The sequence below is a fragment of the Prionailurus viverrinus genome, chromosome B2 (assembly GCF_022837055.1).
Source record: "Prionailurus viverrinus isolate Anna chromosome B2, UM_Priviv_1.0, whole genome shotgun sequence".
Lineage (NCBI taxonomy): Eukaryota > Metazoa > Chordata > Mammalia > Carnivora > Felidae > Prionailurus > Prionailurus viverrinus.
In genome coordinates, this window is record NC_062565.1 from 44,684,570 (window position 1) to 44,708,758 (window position 24,189).

Sequence of the window (24,189 nt, forward strand, 5' to 3'; positions counted from 1 at the left end):
AACGGGTCTGGACGTCAGATACCTTAGACACATCTAACCAGCCGTGCAATTTTAGTAAAGTCACGTAAGCTCTGGGTCTTAGTTTCCTCATTTGTCAAACGGAAGTAATAGTGGACCACCTCCTCTCACCCCACTTTAACACATCCCGGGGTGCAGAGTAATAAAGTGGGATCATGGGTCAGAACGTATTTTAGAGTTGAATGTGTGCAGATGTTACCTTTTAGTTTTCAGACCAGATGGGACCCTATCCAGCCACCAGCCTAGACTTCTATCTCCAAAAACCAAATTGAAAATAAACAGCTTCCCTATGGGCTTTGCAGCCTACGAACCCACACTGCCTTTCCAGCTAGGCCTGGAGGTCGTTCCCTCCACAACCTTCCAGTGTCTTACCTCAGAAGGGAGCTCCGCGGGGCACCTGGGTGGCGCAGGAGGTTAAGCGTCCTACTCTTTATTTTATTTTAGCTCAGGTCACGATCTCACCTTTGGTGGGTTTGAGCCCTACACTGGGCTCTGTGTTGACAGAGGGGAGCCTGCTTGGGATCCTGCCTCCCTCTCTCTCTCCCCTTACCCACTCACACTCTCTCTATGGCTGTCTCTCAAAAATAAATAAATAAACATTTAAAAATAACCTCGTCAAAATGACGGTAAGAAGATACCAGGGTGAGGGTCAAATATTTTGATATTTCTCTGTGGGTTCTCACAACCAGTAGCACACCTACTATATAGGTACATCTCCGTTGATGATTGATGGTCATTTCTATCGGTTAAGAATTGAGTACCTCATGGACTGGACACGGCATTTAGTTTTTCTTTGAGCCTGAAGTTTTCAATCATTCCAGGAGGGTTGGAAGATATCTTATTCTTCTGAGGTGTTGGGGTGGTGATGGAAAAAATAGGCATTCGTGACAGGCGAGAGAAATGCACATTTCATCACCTCTGGGCAGGATGGGATTTAGACGGGCAAGGTGAGAAGGCAGGAAATTCTCTGTATCTGGGTGCTTGGTTCCTTGGTCTTAGTGGGAAGGAGGCAGAGTAGTTTCAACATCTGAAAATGTCTCGTGCTTCCCCCCCACTTCTCCCATCCCTGGTCCTTTCCCCTTCCCCCAACCGGCTCATTTCCTTCTGTGAAGTGGCCTGGGCCGATCTGGCCATCCACCAATGTCAAGTTCTTCGGTTATATCTGGAGCATGTGGGTGGGAGAAGTGCTCGGGACCTACATGCCTTGACTTCAAATGTTACAATGAAACAAGATTCTAAATTCTGTCACACATTAGCATATTTGTCATCCATCAAGCCCCACAAAGGTCATCTAACTTGTTTTGTAAATGTAGTGAAGTGTCTGCTCTGTGAAGTTGCTCTCCAACGAGCATCTTAGATTAAAGGTTCATTCTAGGAACGTGCAAGCAAATAATTTGAAGGCCAGGAACAGAATCGTCCAGCTCACGATCTCTCACCTGGGCACTACTGACATTTTAAACTAGATATTCTTTGCTGGGGGCTGTTCCGTGCATTGTAGGATGTCAGCCGTGTCCTAGCCTCTGCTCACTAGACATCGATGCACCACCTTCCCGGTTACAAAGACTGAAAATGTGTCTAGATGTTGCCCAATGTCCCATGGGGGCTAAAATCATCCTGGTGGAGAACCACGGATCTAACTGGATCAGCCAATGGAATATTCCCTCAAGTGAGGAAAATCAGAACCAAATATAGTTGTAATCCGAGATTCTACTCCACATTTAGTTCACTGGGCCTGCCAGAGTTTTGCACCTATAAGTGTTTGATAATTCCATTTTACTGATGCAAAGACAAGTTCATCCTTTATACTAAGGAAAACCTTCTGGTGTGGTTTGAGATAGCAATATTCAAGTTTTTGACATAGAGGGGCGCCTGGGTGGCTCAGTCGGTTGAGCATCCGACTTTGGCTCAGGTCATGATCTCGCAGTTTTTGTGTTTGAGCCCCACGTCGGGCTCTGTGCTGATGGCTCAGAGCCTGGAGTCTGCTTCCGATTCTGTGTCTCCCTCTCTCTGTGCCCCTCCCCTGCTCGTGCTCTCTCTCTCTCTCTCTCTCAAAACTAAATAAACATTCAAAAATTTAAAAGGAGAAAAGGTTTTACCATATGTATTTCTGCAGTACAGTCTTTTGGTTAGGGCCCTTCAAGGCTAACTACCATGGTAACGTTGCAAAGTACTTTGACAAGCGTCTCACCCCCTCCAGCTGGGGATCACAGGTGACCTGAATACTGTATCCTGTGTAATATGATATCGATGCAGCCCTGCATGCAGGCAAATTACAATCTAACACCTCTTCTCCAGGTCCTCCTTTCTGATGAATTATGTCATCCACTTTACGGCTTGGGGGAAACCTAGGGATCCTGAGGTTCCATTCAGATATGTGAGTAAAGTGGGCCGATTCTAGAGAGAATGAGTGCTTTCGTCGGGTCAAAGATCCCTTTAATCTATTGTCCCCTTTGGGCTACCAGGGAAACTTAATAAGACCAGTAGTTTGGGGAGGGGTGATGTGTGTGTGTGTGTGTGTGTGTGTGTGTGTACATGCATATTAGAATCTATAAGAGATACAGCTAAAAGTCAGATGGGAGAAGACAGTGAAGACAAAACCCATCTTTCTCCACCTTTCACAATTTGGCCAAGGGCTGGTTCTGCAGTCCCAGAATGGATTGAGACACGGCCTTGTGTTGGGCACAGATTCCCCTGGGCCTAGACAAATTTAGGACAGTTATAACCAAGTGTGACTCAACAGCTCAGTGGAAATCATCAGGAACATTTAAAGATTTCTGCCTGGTCAAGAGAGTAAAATGTCCCTAAACTGGCTGTCAATCAGCGCTGAAGACAGCCCAGGGCTCTCACAAATGAATCGGAGAATCCAAATAATTCACTTAGCAAATCAGCAGCTGCTTCAGTCTGCATATCACAGGGGAAATCACGATGTAGCCAAGTTTATTCGGACAAATGTCTCAATTCTTCACTTGTGTTTAAACGCCACCTTGAAGTACCTGGGTGGCTCAGTCGGTTAGGCGTCAGACTTCAGCTCAGGTCAAGATCGCGCGGTTCGTGAGTTCAAGCCCCGCGTCAGGCTCTGTGCTGACAGCTCAGAGCCTGGAGCCTGCTTCAGATTCTGTGTCTCCCTCTCCCTGTGCCCCCCTCTCAAAAATAAATAAACATTAAAAAAATTTAAACACCACCTTAGAAACATACTTCATTTCTGAGAAATCCTTTTCTTCTATGTGTTTAAATGGCACCCAACACTCCGAAAGTACTCGATGGATCTCTGGCAAGAGTAAAACAGCATCGCTGGTGACAGAAACCTCATGGAAGTTCGTCTGAATGAAGCCCAAGATTGAAATGGCTGCTCCATTTGGGAAGTCAACTAGGTGGCTAATGTGAGATCTGCTTTCAAGAAAGCAACACGGTGGGAATCCTTTTATGCTCCATCAGAGACCAAAGAAGGAAGTGGACCAACTCCCAAGTTTGCCAGAACACTGGTCATTGTGTCCTGGGCTGGCTCTGTGTGAAATCATAAGGGAAGATTAAGGTTGGAGACGCCTTCCCTTCTCCAAGCTTTCCATCACTACTGCTCTCTCTCTCTCTCCCATCTTGTGTACCCGGAACTCTCCCTGCTATTGGACTGTACATGCATCGGGTTACATGAAGAAGCAACAGAGAGAGGTGGCGATGTGCACATATTCCAGGTCAGACCCTCTGCATTTGGTACCTGGCTCCACCATTCTTGAGCTGTGTGACCTTGGGCGTTATTAACTTCCCTGTACTTAGTTCATTCATCTGCAGAATAAAAAGAACGTCTACTCAACCCAGGGTTGCTGTAAGGCTTAAATGAGATTATATGCATTAAAAGCTCAGGACGGGCACCAAACATGTGCTGAGAACTCAATAAATATTGGCATAGATACTTATCAGCCATCTGCATTGGAGGGTAAATTTTATTTCATTTGCTGTGTACTTCTCTCCCAGAGGTTTTTGCACGGTAAGCCTCATCTCTCCTTGAGATTTGGTTTTCGGTTAGAAGGATATCCCATAAGGGAGAAGGTGGCAGAGTTATTCTGGAAGGGGGGTGGGGTGGGGGCTGTGTAAGCAACATCCCAAAGCATATGACATTGTCCCATGTTCAGAAGTTGTCTGCTCCCTTACACAAGGCCGGGTCAGCATGTTCCTTTGTGCCAAGGATTAGACTTCGTAGCAATTGGTACTGTTTACTTCTTCTGGGTTTTCTTGGATCACACTCTGGTTGGCCAAGCCAGCAGCCTCCTCTTGAATGAATGTCCAGAAACTAGACCAAAACTCACCAGCTGGCCTCAGCAGTGGGCTGCGTGTCAGAGAGCCCTGGGACAGCTGTGGGTCCAGCGTGGGTGGAAAATGAAAACCCAGCTTGGCAGTAATTTCCCATGGGTGGAGTAGAACAGGGAATCAGGTCTACCCTAGTTCATCCTTTTGAAGGTGTATTTGTGGGAACAGCGTGAAGGCCCTGTAAAAAACGGAAGGCATCCGTCTGGCTTCCTCAAACTACCTTCCAGACAGACTGCTGTCTGAAAGGGGAAACCAGGTGATTTCTGGGCTTGCCTTTTGGCTTTGGCTTTGCCTTTGCTTGGGTGCAGAAGATTCGGTCAGTAAGGCGGCGCCCCCTCCGAGGACCACAAGGTGGCGATCGAGCCTCAGCAGAAGCCTGTGGGCCCCGCGAGGAAACCCCCGAGCAGGAGGCCAGCTGTCTGTCAACTGCGGAGCCCAGCTGGAGATTCCTGTCGGTTCCGCTTTGACTCGGACAGACAGCTGCGGGAGAGCGCCTCCGGGCCTGGGCCTGGGAACCGCTCACTGTTCCAGAAAAACATTCCTCCTCGGGAAAGCAAAATCGAACACCTCCTTCCACCGCAACCGGGGGGTGTGGAGGCTGGTTGGCAGGATGGAGGAGGAGGACACGGGATGGCACAAAATGGAAATTGCTTCCCAGAAGGCGGGGCCCGCGACACTCTTGGAGGTGCTGTTCAACGGAGGAAGTGAGCTGCGAGGACCGTCTTCCCGTGACTTGCCCCTTCAGTTCCTGTTGCTTTTCGTGCTGAGAAAAAGCCTCTTTTTTTTTTTTTTTTTTTTTTTTTTCCTGGGCTCCTGGGTGTGTTATGTGTGGTTTGTAATAGTCTGCGGCCTGCCTTCCTGGGACTTGGCTCTGCATTAAAGAATGAAACCCTGGGGCATGATCCGTCTCACCTCTCCCCTACCCCACCGCCCATTTGTGCAGAGGGGGCCCTGGTGACCTTGCAACTCTCTCTCTCTCTCTCTCTCTTTTTTTTTTTTAATTTTTTTTATTTTGGGGACAGAGAGAGACAGAACATGAACGGGTGAGGGGCAGCGAGAGAGGGAGACACAGAATCGGAAACAGGCTTCAGGCTCTGAGCCGTCAGCCCAGAGCCCGACGCGGGGCTCGAACTCACGGACCACGAGATCGTGACCTGGCTGAAGTCGGACGCTTAACCGACTGCGCCACCCAGGCGCCCCGCTCTCTCTTTTTTTTAATATAAAGTTTATTTACTTATTTTAATTTTTTTAAATGTTTGTTCATTTTGAGAGAGAGAGAGAGAGGGAGAAAGAGGGGCAGAGAGAGAGGGAGACACAGAATCCCAAGCAGGCTCCAGGCTCTGAGCTGAGCACAGAGCCTGAAGTCAGGCTCCAGCCCACCAACTGTAAGATCGTGACCCGAGCTGGGGTCGGATGCTTTAACCCACTGAGCCACCCAGGTGCCCCATAAAATTTATTTATTTATTTTTGAGAGACAGAAAGAGAGCGAACGGCGAAGGAGCAGGGAGACAGAGAGAGAGAGAACCCCAGGCGGGTTCCACACTGGCAGCGCTCCACGTGCGGGGCTGGAATTCACAAACCGGGACATCATGACCTGAGCGGAAATCAACGGTCGGTCGGACCCTTAACCCCCACAACCGACTGAGACAGCCAGGAGCCCCGCCCTTGCAAGTCTTCATCCCAGAGTTTAAAGGTCAAAGGTTAAGAACGGGTAGCTAGAAAATCACTTAGAAAGCAGCAAAGATGATGGTAGCTACGTTGTGGGGGACCCCCCCCCCCCACCACGGGAAATTGGTGTCTGGAGATAAATGACAGGGGCCTGCCGCGGGGTAGGCTTCAGGGATTGTGCCTTCTCGTTCTGTGTGCTCCACAGTCACTGAGCATAGAAAACTTGTGAAGATGGTTTCCTCTCTAGAAGGTGCTAGAAGATAAACTTAGGTATCTGTCTGTACCGGACATAAGGAGAGATGGGTGGGGCTGCGGGGGAGGCGGCGGGTGAGTGGATAGAACCCTAACCCTTGAGGTTGGTAAATGGGAAGCAATCAGGTGCTTTCTCGCTGCCCCACTCCTTCAGAATCGCTGAGGGGGACCAGAGAGAAGGGGCGGATACATCACAGGCGTGGCCCAGGGGGCCAGTTCCACTCTCTCAAAGTCCACACTGCTGGGCATCTGCAGCCCCGAGGGGTCATTTGATAGGAGCCTCCCCCCGGGGGTCAGGCTGTATTTGGATTTTGCTGCTGCTGCTGGCTGGCCTGGAGGAAAGAGGCACCTGGAGGTCTGCCGCGTGGACCCATTTGATGCTGGAAAGCGTTACTCAAAGCAGGCCTTCCCTGGGAACCCACTAATCACACTTAAAAAGCTTTCCTGCTTCCCCAAACTTTCATCCTCCTGGACCATCCGGTCTCCAGGCCCCGGCTTAAGGGCCCAGAAGGAGTTGCAGGGGAAAGTTGATCCACAGGGGAGCCCGGTCCTCAGAGTTCTGAAGGCCCCTGGGGTGGTGGGACAGGCCTGGGCCTCCGGCGATCTTCCCTGTACCCTGGGCGACTTCTGGGCTGTGTGTGCTGGGGACTGAGTCCTGACCTGTGACCCAGATTCTGAGGCAAGGAAGAAGGCCGGACTCTTCCGGGAAGTGTGGACGGTCTATGTGGAGGTACGTCCGCATATGTGCTTTGGGGCCTCGTAGGAAAAGTCATCTTGTTACGTACAGGATTAGCTTGCAGGAGATCTTTGGAGCCAGTAATTTGTTCAGGACTCATTTCCTCATAGGTACCTCACGAACTGTGACCTAACCTTCCTGATCCAGGGTCCTCCTGATAACCCCCTAGATGCCCAGGGCTTAGAATGCCCCTGGAACCCCATTGGAATCACCAGAACTTAATGCCCCTCCTTACAGCTGTCTGTGGGCAGCCTCTATCTGCCTTTCAAAGAGATATTGGGAGTAATCTTTTGTTTGAATGCTTGACAGGCTTACGAAATCTGTTTTTATGTAAACGGTGCTTTGTAAGCCTGACCACAGCCTTGGGAGGTAATTAGAATGATCTCCAGGTTTTAGGTGAGCGAACCAAAGACCAGAGAGGTTTAGGGGAGGCTCGGGTGAGCGAGGAATCGTGTGTTTCTGTTCTAGGAGCTGTGTTCTTTCTGCTACACCATACTGACGAGACGGCAAGCTCCTTCCCCAAGAAAGAAGGCTGATGGAGGTTCCAGACACTTCCTCCTTCCTAAGGAAGAGGTGTAACTGTGATTTGTTTTTTTTTTGTTTGTTTATTTATTTATTTATTTATTTGGAGAGACAGGAGTGGAGAAGGGCAGAGAGAGAGAGGGAGAGAGAGAGAGAATCCCAAGCAGCCTCCAAGCTGTCAGTGTGGAGCCTGATCCAGGGCTTGAACTCATGAACCATGAGATCATGACCGGAGCGGAAATCAGGAGTCGGGCACTTAACCGCCTGAGCCGCCCAGGCACCCCAGAGCTGTGATTTTCGGAGGCAAATGCCCCATGCTTGTCACAAGTCTCGGAGGAGAGTTTTGAATGGTGTGGCTTTCAGGACAACTTGGAGGGGCAGGGGTGATAGGGAAGAGAGGTGTTTGGGGACTTATGGAGCTCTGCCCCCTCCCCTCTGCCCCAATGTGTGCAGGGTCTCTGCACAGACCAGCACGGGTGGTGTGGTACAGGTTTTCTTTAAATTCATTCTGCTGCCTTCCTGTCGGCATACACAAGGCAGAATAGCAGAAAGCCTTTGTCTCTGGTTTATGCTCTAAAGCTGCGTTGTCCAATGCAGTAGCCTCTAGAGACGGGTGGCTGTTGAACACTTGAAATATGGTTGAGCCATTTGGTTAGTGTGAGATGCACACTGGCATTTCAACACTTAGTACAAAAAAGAGAGAAAGGAATGTAAAATGTCTCATTAACACATTTACATCAATGGCATCTGGAAACGACAGCGTTTGGAATATACTCAGCAACATAAAAGCATTATCGCAGTTAATTTTACCTACTCCCCTTTTTGTAACTGGGCCGCTAAAAGTTCAAAATTCTCACTTTCTAGTTCCTCGAGACAACACAGCTTACAAGGTGTTACCGAATAGTTCAAAGGAAGCTGCGTTCATGTTCACATAAAGTGTTCATAGGAAGCCTGCTTTTCTTCCTGTTTATATGAAGAAAGTATAAACGTTGTAAAGCTGGGGTGGGGGGAATCTTCAAAACACAAAAATAAACAATCTTCCTTCTGAAAGATGTATACGTTTTCGTACAAAGGAAAAAACTCGGTGCAAAAGAGCAGGAAACTCCAGACAAGTTGCTGTGACCCGTAAGAGCATATGAGAGATCTGTGGGTTTATGGAGGATGAGATGTTCCCAGTCCTGGGTGTGAACGACAGGCTCCCAGTGTCATCACTGCACGGGGAGCCTTGAAGGACAAGAAAGTGCCCAGCACAGGAGGAGCACTTCGGCTTTATTTTAATTTTTAAAAAATTTTTATGTTGATTTTTGAGAGAGAGAGAATGAGTAGGGGAGGGGCAGAGAGAGAGGGAGACACAGAATCTGAAGCAGGCTCCAGGCTCTGAGCTGGCAGCACAGAGTCCGACGCGGGGCTCGAACCCACGAACTGTGAGACCGTGACCTGAGCCGAAGTCAGATGCTCAATTGACTGAGCCACCCAGGTGCCCCGGCATTGAAATACTTGAGTCACAAGAGCCTTATTACTGACACTGCCTGAGAGACCCTTTAAAGTGTGATTACTGGTATGGATAAAGAAACATTTTCAGGTCACATATCCACAGCTAATGCGTCAGAGAGAATCTACAGAGTAGTGTTGGGTCCTTAATGTTGTTTGCTTGTTTAAACAATCTGATGAAACATCTTGTGTGATACTCCCCCATTAACTGTGAGCAGGACCTGTAAATATGATATAACTCCCACGAGTAGATTCCATTATGTGGCAAAGGTGAAGGGATTTTGCAGAGGTAATCAAGGCCCCTAATCACCCGACTTTGAATTAATCACAAGGGTGATTATTGCGGGTGGGCCTGACCTAATCAGGTGAGTCCTTTAAAAGAGGGTCTAGGATCAGAAACTGAAGGAGGCAGGGAGATTCGAAGCAGTACAGAAGTCCTCCTGCTGACTTTACAGAAGCAAACGACCATGTTGTGGAGAAGGCCATATGGCAGGGAATGGCAGGACACCTCTAGATGCCGAAGGCCTCAAGCCTATAACTGTAAAGAACGAATTTCACCGAACAACCGATGAGCTTGGAGGAGAAGCCCAACGTTCCGATGAATCCACAGCCCCGGCTGACAGCTTGAGGTCAGCCTGGGAAGACCCTGAACAGAGGACCTGGTTAAGCCGTGCGCAGACTTCTGACCCACAGAAACCATGCGATAACAAGGCGAGTGATGTTTTAAAGCCTCTAAGTTTACGGTAACATGTTACACCCCAATAGAATATTAATACAGGGCATATGGGCCCATGTTGCAGAAATACCTGTTGTTAACAGAACTCATGGGACGCTGTTTTCAGCTGTCGGTGAAAATTCCAACCAAGCCACACACAACTGTTAGAATAGATATTTGTTTAGTTGGGTGCTGAGAGCTTTACCTCAAGGTCCCGTGTTTAAGCCCTCCATAAGCCTCCAGGATTCACACGCTGCATCGGGGTATGGCTGGTGTGATGGGAGACGTCAGTGCTGTCAGCCAATGGAGCTCTGCTGGGAGCTTCTGGGAGCCCCCCACCCCAAGCCTGGAGAATGGAGTTAAATTCTGGTTGGATTTCCGGTGGGGGAGCCTGAGACCACAGCACTGACCTACTGCGAAAGAGCAGACAATCTGTATAAAGAGAGTTCCAGGAGACCTCGCTGGGTATTTTCCTGTTACAAGCATGGAAAGCCCACATAGAGTTTGCCGACACACTATTGTGACCCGATTTAATACCCCCAGTCATAATATTAGAAACCTATAGCATCTCGTTTCAGAGCTAACGGTTTTCAAATGATGAGACACGATTTCCATGGCCTTTTAAACAATAACACAAGGAAGATAAATCTCCAACCGTAAGCCCCTCCTTTATTTTGGACACTCAGGGAATCAGCCTTCCCCTGGCCTATGTCACCGATGCTCTTTGGGATGCAGAGTGCCCTTTGACATCAACTTCCCACGCCAAAAATAAAATGCATTTCGCCTACACGGGATTTCTGTGACTAGACTTGTTTCCTTTTGGTCTCCTCAAAATCGGTTGTGACTTTCCTTTCCTCTCACCTCAGAATAACTCCCTCCCCTGCATCTGCACTTACTGGTCACTGTCGGCTTCCTCCTCTCCACGTCACTTTTTTTTTTTTTTAGCCTTCCAACCCTGATCTCTCTGCCGTTCTCTACACAAACCACAAAACGCTATCACTTGCCAGTGTTTCTTTTTTTAAAATTCATTCACTCATTATTTATTTAGAAAGAGAAAGCAGGCATGCACAGGGGAGAGGGAGGGAGAGAATCCCAAGCAGACTCCGCACTGTCAGCACAGAGCCCGACATGGGGCTCGATCTCACAAACTGTGAGATCACGACCTGAGCCCAAAATCAAGAGTCAGGCACTTAACCGACCGGGCCACCCAGGTGTCCCACTTCGCAGCGTTTCTCAGTTTCTTAGCAACTTCTATCCTGAAAACCCCATGGATGTTTATTTACCTCTTTCTCCATATATAAGAGATGGGCGGGGAGGGGGAGAGGAGAGTAGCCACATGGGTCATTCAAGACATGATGTGTTACCAATATTCCCAGAGAATATTTCCATAGTTTATTTTAATTTCTCATTTGCCTTTTTTTTTAAGTTTATTTATTTATTTTGAGAGGGAGGAAGAGAGAGAGAGGCAAAGAGAGAAGGGGAGAGAGAATCCCAAGCAGGCTTTGCACTGTCAGCAGGGCTCGATCTCACACATTGTGAGATCATGACCTGCGTTAGACGCTTAACCAACTGAGCCACCCAGGTGCCCGAATTATTCACAAATAATTGCTATTTGTGACTGCTCTGACCTCACGACCTCTGAAGTATTAGCACAGATCCCTTTGCAAGAAACTGACTTACCAGAAGGCCCTTAATGCAAGCAAGTCCTGGCCCATGGAACTTTACCCACTGAGGGAGGTCAGGAACACACACACATCCCACTTTGCCCCATCAGAGCCAACATTCCTTCTCCCTCGTCCTCAGAAATCTGCTGCCAAACCCTTGCAATCCTTGCTGACTGAAAACTAGTGAACGCAGGGCCTGGCGGGGCTCCCGCTTCCATAGGCCTTCCAGATTCATGGGCTGCTCTCTCTCACAATTTTGAATTCTATTGTTTATTTTAGGATAATCTTGGCAAACCGCAGCGGTTGAACTATGTATCTTGCAGTTGGGCAGAAAACCAGCAAGTATCGCTCTAATTTTTTTTTTTTTTTCATAGGCTTTCTGGAATTTGGATCTGGTATTGTGGCTTGAAAGGTGGAAAGTGCACGCACACACACGTGTGTGTGTTGGGGGTAAGGGAACGTGCTCCAGTGAATGCACGTGGGCAAAGGGCCAAAGCCACATCCTATGGAACTCTGCAAAGGTTCCTGCCATTATGGAGGATCCCCCCCATGAACACAATGATTCCCAAGGTTATATCTGCTGACGTGGGGGGAAGTTCTATGTTTCTTGTCCCGTTGTGTTTTTGAACGCCCCCTGAGTGCTACGCTTTCCTTGGCTGATCATGTCACGATGGTCATGCTCACATGTTGTGCTATATAACCAAGCCTCCATCATCCCTGCCATTACTACAGGAACCAGCCCCGGCAAAGCCATTACGATCTCTAATTCTCCTTCCGTCCATCCTGGAGCCTAGCCTCCGGCTCTGTCTCCTCAGGACTGAGCTCTGCCCAAAGGTGACCATTCCTGGAGAATTGTATAGCTGAATCATTTCCTTTGTGACCATTTCCAGGCAAGCATGGGAGTAGAGGTCTACACCATTTGGGAACACGTAGAAATGAAGAGCTCATTTACTTGAAACGTGATTGGGACTTCTATCTGTCCCACCTCCTTCTCCCCATGAAGAACAGAGAGGCAGAAGTAAGAGTTTTAAACTACAAATAAAAAGAAGGGATGTCAAAGAGTTAGAATATTAAAAAGAAACCCTGGCAACCCTTGAGTTCCTTTCAGAACTCAATAAATAAACGGTTTCTGTGTCACAGCCTCTTGGTTCCTACCTTCCTGATGGTGAGGCCTGTTTTGGTTCTCAGCCCTTACGAAGACCACGCAGCCCACATTTCCCTAGGAGCCTCACGTTTTTATCGTGTTTTGCTCTGTCTCTGTGATCAGACTTCACTTTGGAACGTATGGTTGCTGTGGCTACAGCCGACTTTAATATGGAGGCGATTTTAATAATAGTTGTATTTTTATGAAATGCACACAGCACGAGAAACACACACACCTGCACCTAATTCATAAACAGTCACCTCCTTGGGAAAAGCTCCACCATCTGCTCATTGAGGTAAAGGGTCCTTAGGAGCGTAGACTGAGCCAGCTGTAAAATTTCTTTCCAGAAGATTGCCAAGTGGTCGGAATAAACACAAGTTAGACAATGCAAAACTCTTAACGTATATTGGTCTCGGAACTCAAGCACTTAGAGAGCTAATGCATAGGGAGCTACACAACACACCAAGGGCCACGAAATCCACGGTAGCAACAACAGGAACAATAAACCGTGCCATACGATTATTAAAATCTACTCTATTGTGCCCAGAGAAGTACCTGGTTAAAGCTGTTAAATACAGTATATGACAGGTGGGATCTGTTTTCAGTGCAATATATCACACTTATATCACATTATATCACATTTGGCAAGTGATGGATATAAAAAAATATATTTGTGGCCTTCAAAAAAGTGGAATAAACCAACACGTAAGGCTTTTCCCGATAAACTTTAGAAGATGCAATTAGCCGTTGGGTCTGCTGGGATCTAATAAAGAGCCTCAATCACGCTTCCTCTGCCTACTCGGTCCACTGAGCTCAAACCTTAGCACGAACTAATAGCATCTGTGTGTGTGTTTAGCATCAGGAGAATTACATCTCCTTCCATGAATTTCTTATAAATATTATTATCCACTTGAAAGCATCTTCATGTTACAATTTCCTCCCTGTCTTTTCCCACTGTCCTTTTTTTTTTCTCTCTCTCTTTCTGTCCCTCTCTCGTAGCTAAGAAAATACAAGGAAGATACCAGACTTTCCCCCTGGCTTATTTCAGTTTCCGTTTTGAGCCATTTTTGTATTCTCCATGTGGCAGTGTCTGAATAATTACATTAACATGGAAGTAATGTAGTTTTTAATGTTTTTCTCTATCTTTTTTCTTTTTTCCTGTTTCCTTCCTTCCTTCCTTCCTTCCTTCCTTCCTTCCTTCCTTCCTTCCCTCCTTCCTTCCTTCTTAGAATTCACTGAAGTAGTTCCTAGGTATTAGCCTTGTACCTAGGAAAGCTTATTTTTGTGTCCAACGTGTGAAAAGGAACAATGCCTCTTTGAAATTCTATTTTACAATACAGATAGGGAAATTGGGCCTCTGGGGACTTGAGTTTCACTTAAATACTATACACATTTAGTATCACACAAGAGGTGGGGGTGGGGCAGCAAATAAACTTAACAATGACTTTGAGTCCGTCCTGATGAAAGAAAGCTTCTTCCCCTAATGAAACAGTCTCTTCAGCATCCGCTCCAGGAAGCCTGTGGAGAAAACAGTTCACCCGTGGCTTTGGAAGGACTTTTTTCAGAGTGCATCCACTGTCCTTTAAGAAGTCGTATGGGTGGATTTTCCTGTTGTTAGTTGAGCAACGAGTAAGCACTGGATGTATTTTCCAGGGATGAGCTGGTTGTTTCTGGGGTGGAGACATTGTACGTGCCTGAAAAACAGAGCAGCAGCTCGGCCTTAAGGACAAGACTTCCTGATCACTGCTGTGTGAGCCTCTCCTAATGGCCCAAGGGGAGCTCTAGCCCGAGAGCCAGGGAAGCTCGGCCATGCTTGGAAACACACCCATGCCTGCCCTCCTCCCAGGACCCAGAAGTGCCAGAGAACAAAGCTGTTGTTCTCAAGCATGCGCGGCAGCCCACGAGACAAGCGCTAACTGCTTCACATCAAACCAGCAGCCAGGTTTCTACAAAGGCCAGGGACATACGAACTCTGGGCAGCCCTCCACATGCCACCACATGCACGGGCCTGGGGACATCTGTGTGAGGGAACCTCCCTGGCCCCCTGGGGTTGGAGTGACTTGGGAAGGTCTTGGGGGGGGGAGCCAGAGGCTGAGCTGAAAGGTGAGGGCGGCGGTTGGGGGAGGAGGGAAGGGGAACAAGAAGCGAAAGGAGAAAATTACAAGGGAAGGAAAGACAGGACTGGGAAAGAAGCAGAAGTCAGGGGATGCTAATGAAAGTGCAGCTGAGGGGGCAGCCACGGAGCAACCACAGGGGCTGGTGTCAGCGGGAGGCGGGGACTGAGCACAGGGCGAGTGAGGGTGGGGTTGGGCAAGGAGGGGACACGGTGCCCACCCTACCATCAGACTGGTGAGCTGCCACTGCTAACAAGGTTTCCATCACTGCCTGGGGGGCCCTGCGGGGCTGCCGACAACATAAACCAAAGTTACAGTGATTACGGGACCCTCAGGTAGGCCAGTAGGGCGCTGCGTTAATGACCTTCAAGGGGTCATTGAATGGCAGTGACTGGAAATCTCAGGCCCTGGGACCTCAGGAGCAGAGCCCCAACTCCACCTTTGAGCGGACTGGTTCAAAATCAAAGAGCACATTTTATCGGCCTTGCATATTGTGTCATTCTGATTCGGTAGAATCATTTTGCAGAGTTTTAACCCGAGCGCGAATGGTCAACACATTCCAGCGACAGTGACGGCCAAGTGCAGTGGTTGTACTACACCCTGAAGATTTGATAATTTCACACCAGCTGCCATCGGTGACTTGCCAAATCGCAAGTGAAGGTCCTCCGGTTTCATGAGTAACGCATCAGGTCGAAGCAAAAAAACACCAAGTCCTCCGGAGTTTTAACAAACGGTAGGCATTCTCAATTGATTTTATAGGAAGAGCCTTAGTCTGGAATAATGACGCTTTTCTAGATTCGGCATTTGTGAGATCTGTTCAGTTTCAAGAAGCTGGAGGGAGTTTTGGTGCTTATTTTCCTGGGGGTGGGGGCATAGCGGGCAGAGGTTTCAACTTGCCCGACTAGCTGAGACCCATTGCTTAAAGTCATTCACATTATTGATTTTATACCTCCAAGGTAGCAATTTAACTGTGCATGTTCCTAACAGAACAGCTAACTTGGGTGATTCTTCCTCTATGCATGCACGGTTTTATACATGCCCATATATAAAACAAGCACGCTCCCCTCCACCCAAAAGAAAGAAAAAAAGAAAGGGAAAAGAAATCCACTGCATGTGATCCTGTAGTAGTTTTCTAAATATATTTTTTTGCCGTACCTTAACCCATAAACATGACCTGCCTATTCTTATTTAACGCGAATAGCAATGAACTCCGCATTTGACAAGGCTAGCAATTTACAGTTCCCACTTTTGTGGTGGATACGGTTTTGACAGCTCTCCACAGGCTTGTCTAGATTCTCCAAATCTTATCCTTTTTAAGTTATTATCAGTTGCCCGCTGCAGGCAGTTGCTCTCTCTACAACCTGCTTGTGGTTTGGGACATGGAAGCGAGTTCCTGTATTTAACCTCTGGCCCAAATGAGGCTGTTCATGGTAAACGCCACAAAGTGGGAAGGTAGGGGTGTGAGAGTCTGCATCAGGGCAAGTTTGCTCAAGTCGACCCAAACTAAGTACCCCAGGGAGTGAGCTAGAGGTCACCACGTACCTGTTTTACCAAACAAATTGTTAAATCTTCTTGATATCGGAGAACTCATAGAAAATACTGGTGTAGATGAACCGAGGGATGTTGACTGAAAAAGAAAAAAAAGACAATTAGCAAGCCAATGTTAAACCAAAGCCCTGTTTTGATTCCTCTTTTTAAAATTTTTTTTTTTAACGTTTATTTATTCCTGAGAGAGAAAGAGGCAGAGCATGAGTTGGGGAGAGTGAGGGAGGCACAGACTTGGAAGCAGGCTCCAGGCTCCGCGCTGTCAGCACGGAGCCGGACGCGGGGCTCGAACTCACAAACTGTGAGATCATGACCTGAGCCAAAGCCGGCCGCTCAACTGACTGGGCCACCCAGGTGCTCCACCAAAGCCCTCTTTTGATCTCTCTGATGGTTTGTTTGCTGCCCTCTAGTGGTCACTGCCTGCATCTCTCATTCCGCTTGAAAGTGAGCCTGAAAGAGCATGAATTTCAAGTTCAAACAAATCAAGCAGGAGGGCCACCTTGAAACATCGGACTCTCACCAGAATTAGGAAAATAACTTTCGAATATGTGTTTTACTGTTCTATAGGGTTTAGTGTCTTCTGATGTGTGAAAACAGTCAACTCTGTTTGAGCGCAATCGTTATTTTCCAAAAAGAACTACCAACAATCTCTGCGTTATTCCTCACATTCTGTTCTCTATTGTCTTCAATGTCCCCAGAAAACTTCTTGTTTCTCACTGAACTTGGATTTTTGACCTCCAGCTGGTATTGTCTGTGCTACCTGATCCCTACTTAAAGATGTGGGACAGCATCTTAGTGAAAGCTCCGTGGCTGACTTTAATAGGCAGAATCAGGTGAGACGCACAAGCAGTGGAATAATCTATGGTGAATCAGGCTGTGGAGAGGGAAGGGTTTGCCAAAGTCCCTGCAAAGGAAGGACTTGCCTTTGAGTGCTGTGAAGACCATCTTGACAGTGAAAACTTCTTCAGCAAGGCTTCCTGCACCTGCAGTTGTTTAAAGGAAGCCCTCGTAAGTTCAACATGCCACAAACACTGGACTTTTCTGGGAGCACGAAACTGTGATTGTTCTTACCTTCTGATCCCAGAGGCACCCAAAGAGTAAAATGAATAGCCCCTGAAAAAAGAATTGGCAGGAAGTACATTTTAATCTTATGATTTTATGGTTTAAAATTATGATCATAATTCAATACGATTTTAATCATGTTCTATTGTCCGGCAACATAGGAAGTATTGTTACCCCGGCAATGAATTCGTACTATGTCTTCCCACTTCTGTGTTTATGGAATGGGTCTGGTAGATAATAATGTTCAAAGGGATTCAGTAGGTCCACACCAAGAGACCTTAAATGTTATAATGTTATAAGGATATCATTCTATTTCCTTATCCCCGCCCCTTTGTGAACTGGAGGTCCTATTGGCTATGCTGTTAAGTACATCTCTTACGTCTCCGTAGGGTTCACATAATTGTGATGAGGACCTGGGGCATGGGGTGACGTTACCAGTCCCTTGTAGTCAAGCCATACTATAAACTTCATTAGATATGAGCCATATAGTTTGAGGCCACGGGCCTAGCAGAAGTTAGGATCTGGCATGAGCATCGGGGCAGTGTCTCAACTTCACCTCCAGACCCACTGCCCCCTCACCAGCTCGTGAGGACCTGTGCTTACCACCCACCTACTGGTTGAATCAGAATTAAGCATTCCCTTCCCTGTGCTCCAAACGCTTGTTGTCTGTACCTCTGCTAAAGTTCTTCTAACAATTGGACTTATTTTATAGTTATTTATGTGCTATGTGCTATGTGCTATGGGAGAGCAAAGAGTGTGTCTTTTTTTTTTTTAAAGTGTATTTATTTTGGGAGAGACAGAGACAGCACGAGTGGGGGGAGGGGCAGAGAGAGAGGGAGACAGAGAATCCCAAGCGGGCTCTGCTCTCAATGTGGGGCTCAAACTTACGAAACTGTGAGATCGTGACCTGAGCTGAAACCAAGAGTTGGACGTCTAACCGACTGAGCCACCCAGGCACCCCAAGAGTGTGTCTTTTTCATTTTAGTATAATACAGCAGAATGTCTACCTTACATATGACATTCATTCTTCCTTCTTCAGCAAATGTTTCTAGGGAACTTACTATGTGGTACATAGCACTCATTTTATTTAGCAGATGGTTATCGAGTACCTAGTCTGGGTCAAGTTCTTTTTTAGGTACTACTAGGGATACAGCGATAAGTGAGATAGATGTTATCCCTGACCCCACAAAGATAGAGTTCATTTAATGCTTGTAGAAATTTAACTGGAGAGATTACTTGGTTTTATAGTGGTATTTTCAATTAGGAGATAATAGGTGGCATCCTGATAATGTTGGATAAATAGCAAAATCCTGTGTAGGGAAGGGACTTTCCTCTTACGTGTAGTATCAGGGCTTTTCAAAGAGAGTCATGCATGCAACTAAGTTATAATACCAGTGATAAGAGGTATGAGGTTCCATGGGAGCTGAGGAATGTGTCCATTCTATATCACCGAGTGCTTGTAATTACTTCTCTTTAGGGCTCTGAACTAAAATCCTTCCCCATTCCTACCCTTGTTTGTGTTGCTATCATTAATTTGTCCCACCAGTACAGATACTTCCTGAGAGCCCTGTAGAGTGGAACTTACCTGAAAGGCATTGAGGAGAGTGAATATGATATGGAACACAGCATTGCTTCCTTGGAACACAGTGGCAAGACCAAATCCCCAGGTGAGCCCCAAGAGCGGCGTGAGGACCCCAATGCTCTTGCTGATCTGAAACAGACTACTCTTCTCCTGCTTGCTTGGCTTGTCCCCGATGGAAGGTCTCAGGATCTTGGAGATGACCACAATCATGATGGTCATGTTCACCACCACGATGATCAGTGCTGGGATGACGAAGGCCAGCAGGGCCTTGGTATCCTCCCAGTTGAGCCAGCAGGCATTCTTCCTCGTGTAGACTTCTTGGGGCTGGGTGGCCCCCACTGTGATGACTGAGATGACCAGGGGGCAGCCATAGCCAAGAGAAAAGGCAATAGTCTTCTGAATGGACTTGCTTGCGTCATGCAGGATGAAAACCAGGCGGTAAAAGAGCATGAGGCCCAGAGTCAGCATCCAGAAAAAGACACTGAGGTAGAAGAAATGGATAAAGAAGGTGGCGGCCACACAGGCTGTCTTGTTGAGTGGGTGATAATGGTTATGAATGGCAGCGGCTACAATGAACCAGCTGTCAGCCACCAGAAGGGAGGCGGCGATGTTCACTATGCAGATGTGGCGCATATAGGAAGTCCGGTTCTTGGTCACTGATTTCCACACCACGGCTTCCACGACTAGACAGGCTGCCAAGCTCAAGATGGAAAAGCACAACCCAATGTAGGAAATGATGTCCAGCAGTATTTCCAGGAGAGAACCAGGGTACGGAGAGTCAGGGGACATGAGGATGGAGAACGACGTTAGGTGGTCACAGATGCAGGAGACGCTGTCCTCATCGACTTTGTTCACGTAACACCCACTGCTGTCCCACCCCCCTGTGTGGTTGGCGAGGTCGAAATTCCAGAAGACACATCGAGGTACCGCACCTGAAGGGTTGATGTTCTTAAAAGTCATTGAGACACTGAATGGCAAGGTTATATTGTGGCTGACGGTGGTTGTCATCACTAAGCTGTTGGCAAAATTCTTTCCTGGGACATCTTGGGCGAGGATGGTTTTGAGAGTTGGAAAAGCCACGGTGACAATAGATGAATCTCGCTGCAGGTTTCCCAGCTGGCAGTTTTCAATGGCCACATTACCCCACAGGTCTGAGTCTGAGAAAACAAAGCTCTGTTTGTAGGCTTTTGGATGGCCAGGTTTTATCACCATGCTCCTCATCTGCACATTAGTTTGGTTGATGGACAGAACAGTGCTATCTTCTGGCCGTAATGCTCGGGAAAATCTTTCCACTGAATCCAGTAGCTGTGAGCTCTGGTTGGTCTGTTGCTGTTGTACCACCTTCCATGTACTCAAGACGGGCTTGCTGAGAATGGTGTTAACCGTAGACAGAACGTGCTGTAATTGACATGGCATGGGGTCAGACCAATCAAATTCTTTCAATCATAAAAGGGAGAAAAAAGAACATCTCCCTGGAAACTGGTTGCATGGGTACAGGTAAGAGGAAAAGAGAAGAGAAAAATGAGGCCTCGCAGGCTGTAGGGACCTGTGTCCCGCCTTCTTACGGCAGGGAGTTAGCAGAGGATGTGTCCCCAAGGCTATGAGACTTTGTTAAATTTTTACCAAGAGTCACCCCCGACACACACCCACTGAGACCAATTTAGCAGGCTGGGGGAGATTTATTAGTGGTTTTATTTTCCTTTAAATCCCAAGCCTGTAAAGGGTGATAGTTTACCGGCAAGGGCAAAGTAGTTTCAAAAAACCCTCTCCAATGCTGAGCACCAAATTGTTGGCAAAGGCATCATTCTTTTTTTTTTTTTTTTTTTTTCCTGAACATTTTGATGTTCTCTCCTATGAACTCGGGCTTGTCATTTTCCATTTGTGCTTTCTCTCAATATAATTTCTTTGCCCTTCTTTGCCTCATTCCGTTCAGTCTGAAACTATGAGCCTTGTAGTTCGTCGAATGGTGGCCCCCCGAATAATCTGTCCCAATACCCAGACCCTGTGAATGTGACTTTCTTTGGGGGAAGGGTCTTTGCAGATGTAATTAAAGATCTCGAGAGGAAATCATCCCAGAGTAGCTAGGTGGGCCCTAACTCCAATGTCAAGTATCCTTTTGAGAGACAGAAGAGGAGAAGACAAATGGGGAAGAGGAGAAGGCCATGTGAAGACAAACTCGGAGGGTGTAATGAGGCAGCTGGCAGCTGCAAGCCAAAGAATGCTGGAACTACTCGGAGCTGGAGGAGGAAGGAACCCCCCCCACCCCCCCCCCCCACCCCCCCACCCCCCCCCGGAGACTTCAGAAAGAACGTGGTCTGGCAGACAACTTGATTTCGGACTGCTAGCTTTGAGATCTGTGAGAGAATAAGTTCCTGTCATGGTGAGCCACCCAGTTTGTGTCAACTCCTGGGGCTCCTTGTAGCCCCAGGAGGTCCACATAACCTCCTTGGACCCTTGTTACCCAAGCTGCTTTCCAGATGCCTCCGGCTGGGTTGCACATCACGGAGCACTGGCAGGAGATGGGATGGTGGGAGAAGAAAGAGGCGGAAATATATTTTCCCACTACCCACCGCAGCCACGCCCTCGCCCCTACACACATGCTGTCCTCAACGCATCTGTGGTGCCCCAAATGAATACTAGAAACACTCCCTGTGACCCTAACAGCCACGGCTGGCAGAGCATGCTACCTGACCCTAATATCCAGTGTATTTCTCTGCACATTAGTGTGCAGAGAAATCCTAATATCCAGTGTATTTCTCCGGAGAAGACAAAGAAGAGGCTGCAGTGGGGGAGGGGTAGTTATGTTTCTTGACTACACGTCCCAAGGGGTGAAAAGATGAGACCCAAAGCTCCTGTAAGGCCCCAGACAAACTCACCGTCATCATTTCTGAATTCACTTGGGTTGGAACCGTTGAGAGCAAATCAAGGATGTTAATGATGGCTCCCAGGCTCCCAGGAAACGAGCTGACTTCGTGTTTCACCTTGCCTGTGCTAACAGAAAGATCCTTTAGGTACGTCGGGAGTTTCGCATCCTGATAGGGGCTCTTGATCAAAGCCTAGTAAAACAAAAGCCAACACAGACAAAGGGAAAACTTGCCGGTTGGTCTGGTCATCAAATCCTGCTGATCCATCATCCATGATGAAAATCTCTTACATCCGTGGTTTCCTTTTCTCCATTCCTAGAAGTACATCCTATAAGGTAATTTACTTATCTCTTAATTTAATCTGTGTGCCATTCAGACTAGAATATTATGTAAGTCCTCACACATAGAAAGGGAACAGTAAAACGCATGTTAACCTGATGACTAGTTTTGTGTTTTTTTTTTTTAAAGGAGAGTAGATGTGATTGCTAGACAACTAGATTAAAATTGAGTAAATCGTCACTTGGTGGTCTGTATGGAAGCCACGTTGCCACTCTGCTTTTTCTCATCGCTTACCTTGCTGGCCATTGGAGGGGTGACTGTCCATCCCAATTTTCCTGGGACAGTTCTGTTTTATATCTGCTGTCCCGGTGTAATGATTACTAGTGCCCTCTTTTGTTTTCAAAATGCATCCTGGTTTGGATGATAAATTATATGGTCACCCTATCTATAATGATCACACTTCTGTTTTCTAATTAGCTAACTACCTATATTATAATGACACAATTAATTAAACTACTTATAATTAAAGATTTCAAATTCTATCTCCTCCATAAAGAACTTTGATGAGTATTCCAACGTAAGGGAGTTTCTTCCTCTGAATGCAAAGTGTTTGTTATTTTATATACTTTACATTTGTGACATTTCTGTTTGTGACAACATCATCTTGTGTTTTAATTTCAATATCTCTCCAATTAAATTATAAGCTCCTTAATATTATGAAATGTGTTATATTCCTTCTGATATCCTATAATGCCTCACAGAGCATAAGCCATATAGGTTGGCGCATAGTAGGTATTCCATAAATATATATGGAATGGATAAATCAAATAAAGCATGATAGACCAACATGCCCCTTTTCCATTGAAAATGTATCTAGGTATCTAGAATTGGGACCAGGGCCCAACAGGGAGTTCAAGTTATAACATTTCTATCTTTCTTGATTAGGAAAATTTATATCACTGATGTATCCTTCATCAAGGCCCAAATCAGATGCCAAGTTTTTCAAGCAGACCTTTCCCGATTATCCTAAGCAAAATTAGTGTGTATATAACTACTCAACTGGATTATGTTCTCTAGAAAATCAGAGACCAAGTTCTGATTTGGTCTCTTTACCCTGATAGCACCTACAATAATGCTTTGCGCCTAGTAGGTATTTTAATGAATTTAGTGTCAGGCAAGAAAAGAGACAGAAGATGATCAGAGGAGACACAAATCAATATTACCCCTTTTCCTTAATTCTTCTTCCAATGGTGAGAGCATTTGGAACCACTTGGCTAATGATATCATTAATTATAACCACTAAGTATAACTACTAGTTGCCTCATCAATGTTGACTTATTGTAATTCATTAGGATTTGCATTTTAGGAGTCTCTACTCTAAGCAACTTCAGTATGAGGTCACATTTATTTTGATGAAAAGAAATTTTTCCCTACCATATGGCAGTAACCTCTCTTCTAGGTAAGAGAGGCAGGCTAGTTACATCTCCCATTACTATAGGGTTACCTCTAAGATTGAGGAAATCTCAGACCTGTAAAAGCATAAAGCCCAAGTATATATATTTTTTGCACCAATGAACCTTATTTTGTAAGTTTCTCCTTTTTCTGAAAAGATTAGAGCTACTTGCTTGATATCAAGATTATTCAAAGGGGATCGATAAGAGAGGATAATTCTACCTGCACCTTCAAGGTAATAGAAACAAGGCACTGAGAAGTCAAGGTAAAAAGGTATACAGCTGGTCCTAGGGCAGAATGCATATTTTGTTGTCTCCATATTTGTATGTAAGAAAAATGTAAAGCATTTCTAGGTTTGCATCTTCTTTGGAAATAAACAAGTAAAAGTCGCTTTGGGAGCAACACAAACCAGCCCAAGGCCCATTTGCTGAGAAATAAGATAAGCTAGAGATATCTCCCCAACAAGAGCTCGGAGTCAAATATTTAAGGATCACCTTGGCCAGCTGGAGAAGACTATTTATTGGGGCAGAGATGCAGTCATTCTTCTTCACCTTCCACTGGGAGCCTACACATTTGTACGTTATGATCCCACCAGTGGGACTTCCAGGGCTGCTGGGAACACTTGAGAACTGGCACAGTTTCTGGATGACTTTCCCAGGCTCCCCAACACCTATTATGGGATCTTGGCACATGATGTTCTCTCCTGCATTAGGAACATGGAAATAAAAGGGACTGTTTGAAAAGGAGGAGAAAAGATAGTCGAAGTAGGGTCAGGCCTA

General features: G+C 46.6%; 1 protein-coding gene and 1 long non-coding RNA gene across 7 annotated transcripts in view; one reads left to right on the forward strand and one right to left on the reverse strand.

Moving 5' to 3' along the window:
• The first annotated feature begins 6,288 nt into the window (after positions 1 to 6,288).
• Positions 6,289 to 8,556, forward strand: LOC125166068 (uncharacterized). The gene is made up of 3 exons (XR_007152335.1): positions 6,289 to 6,970; positions 7,445 to 7,549; positions 8,363 to 8,556. It is a non-coding gene; the product is annotated as an uncharacterized LOC125166068 (long non-coding RNA).
• A 4,337-nt stretch (positions 8,557 to 12,893) lies between these two features.
• ADGRF5 (adhesion G protein-coupled receptor F5) overlaps positions 12,894 to 24,189 on the reverse strand; it is a 98,403-nt gene continuing 87,107 nt past the window's right edge. For 5 of the 6 annotated variants that reach the window (XM_047858928.1, XM_047858926.1, XM_047858931.1 and 2 more), the window contains 7 exons: positions 23,905 to 24,113; positions 21,692 to 21,871; positions 18,819 to 20,213; positions 17,243 to 17,284; positions 17,095 to 17,154; positions 16,169 to 16,253; positions 12,894 to 14,206 (listed from right to left, as the gene is read on the reverse strand). In XM_047858928.1, coding sequence (XP_047714884.1) covers positions 14,127 to 14,206; positions 16,169 to 16,253; positions 17,095 to 17,154; positions 17,243 to 17,284; positions 18,819 to 20,213; positions 21,692 to 21,871; positions 23,905 to 24,113 — 2,051 coding nt within the window. In that variant the 3' untranslated portion in view covers positions 12,894 to 14,126. Of the gene's footprint in view, positions 14,207 to 14,851; positions 14,916 to 16,168; positions 16,254 to 17,094; positions 17,155 to 17,242; positions 17,285 to 18,818; positions 20,214 to 21,691; positions 21,872 to 23,904; positions 24,114 to 24,189 lie in introns of all 6 variants that reach the window. The other variant, XM_047858929.1, reaches the window with a different exon arrangement.